At 40.8% G+C, this 8,850-nt stretch overlaps 1 protein-coding gene across 1 annotated transcript; it reads left to right on the forward strand.

The window, feature by feature from the left end:
* Positions 1-11: 11 nt before the first annotated feature.
* On the forward strand, positions 12-8,820 carry LOC129810949 (pyroglutamyl-peptidase 1-like). Its single transcript, XM_055861970.1, has 5 exons — positions 12-165; positions 2,159-2,211; positions 2,907-3,023; positions 3,137-3,369; positions 3,543-8,820. Exons 1-5 carry the CDS (start codon positions 132-134, stop codon positions 3,733-3,735), a joined length of 630 nt encoding a protein of 209 aa, XP_055717945.1. The 5' UTR covers positions 12-131; the 3' UTR covers positions 3,736-8,820.
* Positions 8,821-8,850: the final 30 nt, after the last annotated feature.

The raw sequence follows: 8,850 nt of genomic DNA on the forward strand, positions 1-8,850 counted from the left end.
AAAAAAATACGCAAAAAAACACAGAAACAGATGACTGATCAACTGTGAAAGGACAGCAAAATCCCAGACAGCTGCATCCTTGGTAAAATTTAGAATAACAAAAGAAAACATTCACTACAGCTAAGAAAAATATGGACAATAGTAAGCAAACTGTTGTTGTAACAGGTTAGTGGGGTTTCCTCTACTTGCTCGACTGTACGTAGTTTCTAGCTCGACAAAGCCAGCTAGGGCGTGCACGTCAAGAATGTTACTCTGTTGAAAAGTTGTGTGAAGGACATGCAGCTGAGTAGTCCAAATAGTTGCAGTTTGTTATTTGTATAATGGCAAGCATACCTTCAAAGTGTTTGTCAAATTGGCAATAATTTGTTTATTGTATTCCAAAATAGTATGCCTATGGATAACTGCCTATGGACATAATTGTATAACTTTAGGAACGTGTCATGGTATGACCTACTTGACCCTGTATGTACCAGAATAAAATGGAAGTTGTAATATTTCAGACCTCCAGTCATGCACTTGTTAGGCAATTTGCCTAATTTTTAATGTCTTCCTTGTGTTTAGCAACATTCTAGTTTCAATAAACATTTGCTTTACACACTAGCAGTCTTAAACAGAATTGTGAAACTTTTAGGGTGTTTTCACATAGTCCTCTTTTTAAAAGAAATGACCTTAGTCCTCTTTAAATTTAATTGGGGTAAAACATTTAAATTAAATTAAAATAACACAGTTCTCTTTGTAGTCGCACTACCCTTGCCTTTGAATGAGGACTCAACTATTTTTTTCCAGTTCACTTCACCTATTTTGTGGGCTGAGTCCTCTTTGCACTCACATTGCTATGTTTAGAAAGGAACCAAGATATTTTTCCAACATGCACTCTGTTTTTATAAAGTGCAGGACAAGCCATTCAATCAGAATTGTGTTATTCGACAACTAGATATACATACATTTTGGAAGCTAATAGATTGCATTTAATTAAAATATGCGACATAATAATTGTAATTAGAAGATACTATTAACATGTACATTTTATTGCTAACATAATAAATAGCAGAAGAATAACTGCAGATTTAAATAATGCTGTAATTGAAAATTGTACACCCAATATAGGCGACTGCCCCTTTAATAGCTAGAATTGATTTTGTACCCTACAGTATGTTGTTATTCTCACCAAATTATGTTGTCTTCTCACACTTTTCAAAACGCACAATCAAATAAACATTTTATGAAGCTCCCAGCCTATAGATAACATATTGCAAACAAATAATCTTGAACTAAAAACACACATTTTGGAATTCTGCCGACCCCACGCTCTCTCCTTTTCACCTTCCTGCCAGACAGACAGATCCCTGTGTCCCCAAGGGAACACACCACTAATCAGTAACCAAAAACATATTTTTTTTGTACGAACCTGCACATAATCTTCTCTCTTTTGTGGCACCAATATGATGGATAATGGCAGGGGAATCGGTGTTGCAGTATTCAAGTGTGTGGTGTGGGAATAATGACAAACAAACCTGGGGAGCTTTGTGTTCACATTTCCCTAAAAGAGGGAACCGGACCACGGAATTCAAGCGAACCGCTTCGGGGGCTCTTTTGAGGTGTCTGACTTCCTTTGGAATGTTCACAGTGCACAACAAATGTTGCAAACCGTGCTGAGTTCACAAAAATTGTCCGAAAGAGACCAAGTGTGAAAACACCCGAATTCTCCTGTCTCCCAGACACAAAGGCCAGTTGAACATGGGATGGCCTGATAAAATATGTTAGATTGCCTGGGAACAGAGGGCCTCACAAAAGAGCTGGCCAGCAGCTGCCGACCCCACGCTCTCTCCTTTTCACCTTCCTGCCAGACAGACAGATCCCTGTGTCCCCAAGGGAACACACCAGCCCATTCATTTCACAGGGATTCAGAGTGATGTCTCAACGTTACTGCAGCTACACTCACACATTTATGAACACATCATATAAAGTTTGCTTTTTATTGGATTGTGCATATTTCTTTAGTGTCCCTTCGAGCATGGGTTCTTAGGACAGTTATTTCCCTTCAAGCAAATGTATTTCCAAGCAATCCTATAAGTAAGCGTCAATCTCAATTTAATTGAATCTGCTATTTGAGTATGGCACTTTCTTTTGATTTTATAAATGCTGCCATATTTTGCAGGGTTTGAGCCATTTGGAGAGCACACTATTAATGCCAGTTGGGTAGCAGTCCAGGTATGTATATTTTGCATATTTCACGTAGGCTAAATTTAATTAATTTGTCTTCTTTATAACTATAAGGATGGGTTTATTTCCCTGACAATAACACAAAACTGCCTACCTTGTTCATGCTCAGCCTGTTTGGTAGAACACATTAGTTGTCATGGGATCTCATTCAGAAAAAATCTTCTTACACGTTCTGTAATGTGAAAGAAGCATTATAGGGCCGAAGTGGTGGTGTGGGGCTGTATTGGCAAATGTGATGGGGACAATGGTTGTCAGGGTGTCTAGACAGACTTGATAAGGATATTCAAATCAAACAAAGGGCTGCTTTGTGGCTGGTCAATCACGCCACTTTTAAATGTTTATGGGAACTTGCCTGGTAGCCATGGCCAGTTGTCCTGTAGCAAATTATAGAGCCAGCTGTGAACATTACACTTTAGAAATGTCGTCTCCTCCAGACATTTTCCATATTTTCCTGTTTGTGCTTTCCCAATTTGTATTTTTAGGATATCAGCCAATCATATTTCTGTTGTGCACATTTTTTTATGGGACTAAATAGACAAAGTAAAGATGACCACAAGGAATTGTCTAACATGTTACAAAACATCTATTTATTTTAAAAGCAATGAGTTTCAAAATAAGATGAAGACATTTCTATTATCTTCTATGAATATTAATCACCTGTCTACTCTTCTCTTTGTTTTAAGGAACTGAAGAAGCTGGGCCTGGGAAAGGACATAGACCTGCATGTGTATGAGGTGCCTGTCGACTACCAGGCAGTCCAGAGTTTGATTCCATCACTATGGAAGCAGTATCATCCCCAGGTAGAAGGCAATGAATGGGCTCCTATCTCATTTCCTGCTGGTCAATTATGCACCTTGATATGCACCATATTTGAATTTGTTTGTTTTGTATTCTTCTCTACATGGGGAATCAGTTAGTGGTCCATGTTGGAGTCTCAGGTATGGCCACCACCGTTACCTTGGAGAAATGTGGCCGTAACCATGGCTACAAGGGTCTGGACAACAGCCGCTTCTGTCCCCATTCTCAGTGTTGCATTGAGGGGGGCCCAGACTGCATTGACTCTGTTATTGACATGGAATCGGTCTGCAAAAGAGTGACAGCCTCTGGACTAGGAGTAGCAGTGTCCGTCTCAAAAGATGCTGGCAGGTAAGCATCCTCCTCCTGTGTGTTTTTGTGTTTGCGACATTGCTAATAAAATTAAATTGCATGCATACACCTGTATTTCAAAGAAAGTTGTAGGCCTATTTTTTCCCCCCCAAATCTTACTGTAGAACCACCACTTAGCACCATTATATTAATTCCTGTGTCTTTCCTGACAGATACCTCTGTGACTTCACCTACTACACCTCTCTGTACCTGAGCCATGGGCACTCAGCATTCGTCCACGTGCCTCCCATAGAGAAGCCTTATAGTGGAGTGGACTTGGGTAGGGCCCTCCAAGCCATCATACAAGAGATGTTGGACATGCTCGACCAAACCGAAGAGAAGATCCACTGCCAGCGTGTGCACTAATTTACCTGTGAAAGCCAACTGCCTTTAATCCCTTACACACGAGAGATTATGCACTTAACCACAAATAGCCAAACAACGTTTTTGTTTCAGCACCTCTTCTGGTGCAAATTCAAAAATGGCGACCATACAGACACTTCCAGTTGACTTATTTCACAGCCATTTCGTCACATTCTTCGTAGCTGTTTCCTCAAGCTCTTGACCGAGCCCGTTTTTTTACATTTTTTATCTTAATGGTTATGGTGAGGTGAGTAAAGCTGGTTCGGTGTTTTGGTGTAACGAGCTTTCCCCACATTCTGTCTACATAGAAGAGATTGAGCAAGACGAATTGAACTGGAATAACAGGAATTGACAGAAGTGAGCCACATGCTTGTTCTACGAGCGCTACTCTTTTTGAATCTGTTGAGAATCTTCCATGGTTTTGACTCTTTATCCATACTTACACTGCTATCTCAGAAACAGGGTTAGTGTATGGAATAGCCCTTTTTTGCATCAACTCAATGTACAAGTTCCACATTTATTTATTGGTATCTATCTAGTTATTTAAAGGGAATTTCTGTCTGGTTGTTATTCATCATCTTGAAGAGTTATTTTTGTCACCAGCTTTTTCATTAAAGTCTTAGGCGTCCACTTGTTGGTGCAACTTAAGGCATGCTGGTACTTCCTGGATTTGATGTATATGAAATGCCCGGCCTTTTCCTCTCCACTCGCCAACAAAACCAGCGACCTACGACTTCTGATAAGGATAAAAAAGGACTTCTCGCTCTCACCTCTGATTTCTTTTTTATGCTGTGGGTCTAGCCAGCTTCCAGGTCTACAGGGCTGATCGCGTCTCCAAAGGAGGTGGTTTGTGTTTCAACGTCACCCAAGGCTGGTTCAATGATGACACTTCTAAGTCTCCAGATCTGGAATCTATTTTCATCCACTGCAAACCTTTTTATTCACCCCGTGAATTTTCTTGTCATTCTGGCTGCAGTCTACATCGCTCCAAGCACCTGTGCACACACAGAGCAACATCTACTGGCTGATCATTTACATTTACATTTAAGTCATTTAGCAGAATGACTTAAATGTGATCAGATCACAGAGGTGGATAGAAAATACCCAGATTCTACTTTGACCATCAAGGGGGATTTTAACCACACCAGCCTACAACAGGAACTTCCCAGATACAAACAATTGGTGAAATGTTCAAGTCAAGAAGAAATTCTGGACCATGTTTACAGCACTATTAAAGGGGCATACCCTGCTGTCTCCCATGCTCCCTAAGGGAACTCAGACCATGTGATGCTACACCTCATCCCTGCATACAGACAGAAACTAAAAACTGCCAAGCCTGTCAAACATGCGGAAATAGACTGACGAGGCCATTGGGGAGTGAAAGCACTGCCTAGACACCACAGATTGAAACATATTCAAGGACAGCAATGCCAACATACACGACTACACAGACAGATTCACATCCTACATCAGTGTATGTGAGGAGAACTACATACCATCAAATACTTTTCTATCACACCTCAACGTCAAGCCATGGGTCACTGGTGAGCTTAGGGCTCTCCACAGTGCCGAAGAGCAAGACCAGGGTACTCTATAGAGGTCAAGAAAAAGCTACTCTCAAGAATGAAGGCAGCCAAACAGCAGTACAAAGACAGGCTAGAGCAACTTCTCGTCTGTCTGGAAAGGACTGAAACAAATTTCCAACTGGAAACCTAAAGCTACAAACCCTAACCCCTCACTGCTGAATAAACTAAACTAGTTCTACTGCAGATTTGACACACGTTCCACCTACCCCTCCTTGCCACTTCCCCCTCTCACCCATCTACCCCATCCCACCCCTCCCTTCCCCATTCCTCTCCAGGCTCCTCTCTCCTCTACTTAATACTTAAGTCTATTGACGCACACGTGCATCAACCTAAGTAATACAATTGAAAAAATCATCAAAATCCCCAATTTTTTACATGGGTTACGTCTTAATCCACCGCATCCGCCTATGGCGGCCTTACCGCATCTGCGGTGGAAGGTAACAGAGCTAGAGCTGTCAGACCATGAGACATCCTGAAAAATCTGGCTTCTCACGAAAACGTCTGTAGCGTCCGAACGGTTTGGCCTACAAACTATAATAACCACTCAATGGAAAGGGGAGACTCTCACAAACACAATGGTATTCTCCCGTGTCACGGGACTTATCTTAAGATACTTCCATTAATTTGTATGGGTTATGGGAGTAGTTTTGTGCCAACATAAATAAGGGGTTAAATATGTATCCGACCTTCAAAACCTTATGATTTATTTTCGGACATTTTTTGTTGTTGCCATTTATAAATGTTTATTCAATGCGTTTCTATGGGATATAGTAGTAATGGCCAAGTTCAATATTTTATCAACACATGTTTTATTTTTAAAATGTTTACACCTAAAGGTGTGCTAAAATTCCAAATCAAATAGCTAAATGATCCATGGTATGACCATCTTAAAACAATTCCACATGTTATGTCAGCTTAGTAACCCTCCCCTCAAATGGTTTAGATATTTAGAGGTTTAAAGCACTGAGCGGACCAGCTCTCCCGTTTTCACTGACCATATTCAACCAGTCATTAGAGCAATGCACTGTTCCTGCCTGTTTCAAATCTTCCATCATTGTTACAGTCCCCAAAAAAACTAAAGGTGTCCTGCCTGAACTTTTACAGACCTGCAGTGCTCTCCTCGGTCATCATGAAAACCTTTCAGCACCTGGTACTGTCCCATCTCAAAACCATCCCTGACGCCTCCCTCAACCGACTGCAGTTTGCCTACAGAGCTAACAGGTCTGTGGACGACACTGTCGAAATGGGCCTACACTACATCCTCAAAAGTAATCGATAACCCATACACATATACAAGGACATTGTTTGTGGACTTTAGTTCCTTTTTTCATTACATCATCTCAGAACTGCTACAAGACAAACTGTCCTAGCTGAACGTGTCCAGCTCCATCTGTCAGTGGACTACTGACTTCCTAACCAGCAGGACGCAACACCTGATGCTGGGAAAACACCTCTCTGACTTTTTATCCCTCAGCACCGGAGTGCCGCAAGGATGCGTGCTCTCACCTGTACTCTACTAACTCTGCACCTCTAACAACGCATCTGTCAAACTACTCAAGTTTGCAGATAACACCACTCTGGTCGTTCTCATCACCGACGATGATGAGTACATGTACCGTGGAGAGGTCAACCAACTAGTGGCCTGGTGCAGTCGCAATAACCTGGAACTCAACAGACAAAACCGTGGAAATGGTGGTTGACTTAAGAAAACGCCCCCCACCATCTCTCCCCCTCGAGATTGTTGGTTCAGCTGTTAGCACGGCTGAATCATTCAAATTCCTGGGGACCATCATCTCCCACAACCTCAAATTGGAGGCCAACATCACAGAGGTCACCAAGAAGGCACACCAGTGGATGTACTACTTGCGGCAGCTTAACACTAAATCTCCCAGGCAATCCTTATCCGGTTTTAAGCATCAATCGTTGAGTCCATCCTTCATCTCCATCACTGTCTGGTTTGGGTCTGCCCACTGCAAGGGCAAACTGCAACACATGATCAAAATGTCTTGCCACCTGAATAGTTACTTCGCCCAGGCTGTGGCCCTCACCAACCGGCCATCTGGCCCATAGAGACTAAAGCACTATGGCCTGATGCGGTGTGCAGCATAGAGTGCATCTCTGATACAAAATAACTGCATTTCACTCTGTCCATCTCTCTGCATTTAGATAGATTTATACTGTAAATGTGTACATCCACTGTATATCAATCATATACCCACTGTACATTTGTATATCTGCTCATTCTCTATGTTCACTTTACCTAGTTGTATATAATGTGTGTAAACTTCGTTGTCTGTATTCTATCTCTAAATGTTGTCATCACTAGCAGCTGGCACCATATCACCAAGTACAACTGAGTATTTGTAAATGTACTTAGTGAATAAAGGTGATTCTGATGGTGCTTTCATAAGGTGTTTAGCTGGATTTATATGTTGTATAGAAATTTTCAGAATGTACCTGAAAATGTTCTCTTACTTGCAAAAGCCAAATGTTGCTCGTTTACATGGAGTTCTTATTGTTTCTTGAGTCTTTTTATAAGAAGTTGTAGTTGTGCCTTCTTTTACTAAGGTTATTTATATCAGGGAACGGTTTGGTTCTATCTCATATTTTCAAGTTTGTGGGCCCAACTTTGATTGATAACTGTATGGCAGATATGTGTTCAATGAACTTCATCAGATCAGTATGCTTATTCCAGCCGAGGATTTCATTTGATGAAGTGGGCAGGTAGGCAGCCAGGTGAGAATTGGACCCAGTTCTTGCATTTCTGTAGCACTTTCATTTTTACTTTATTGACCGAATCGTTTTGGATGTTTCAGCTTTATGAACGTCAATGAGCTGGTTTACTTTTGTTCTTGTATTTTTGTCATAACACAGTATTTGTTTTCAGTTGTCTCCCATTACGGGTTTTTCCCGTGTTGTATCTATATTTTAAAAGACATGTCATACCTCTCGTGGTACAACCACATAATACCGTACAGTAACTGATCCAGATGAATTGTATCTTCTTCCCAGAACAACTATCATATGCAATTTTGTTGCCTAGAATATGTTTTGTGTTTACTGGGTATTTGAGTGTTCATGGACTGTATTCATGGAGATTCGTGTTTGTGTGTTGTTTATGTGTTCCTTCACACTGTCACATACTGGTTATTACAAATGTGATTAAAATGTGACTATACTCACAGATGTGAAAACCTATGTCCCTAAATGCTTGTTGAGTTGACCAATTTCCTTTGAGATACTCTTCTGACCTGTGCCATATGTAATAATGGAAAGGGCTGTAGAATATTCACTAGGTTACTATTTAGAAATAAACTTCCTACATACATCGATACCAGTATGCCTAACATCTATACCAACCTATAGATGCTCCTCTGTCTCAATGTGTAGGCCTATTGTTCTTAGATGTATATCAAATTCCTCTGTATTTTCCCGGATTTCTATTTAGTGGTTGGTTTTGTAAACAAAAATAAACATTGAAAAAGATTACCCTCATTAACAATACAGACTTGTGTTAATTCTCTAAGTATAT

Source organism: Salvelinus fontinalis, chromosome 14, assembly GCF_029448725.1.
Source record: "Salvelinus fontinalis isolate EN_2023a chromosome 14, ASM2944872v1, whole genome shotgun sequence".
Taxonomy (NCBI): Eukaryota; Metazoa; Chordata; class Actinopteri; order Salmoniformes; family Salmonidae; genus Salvelinus; species Salvelinus fontinalis.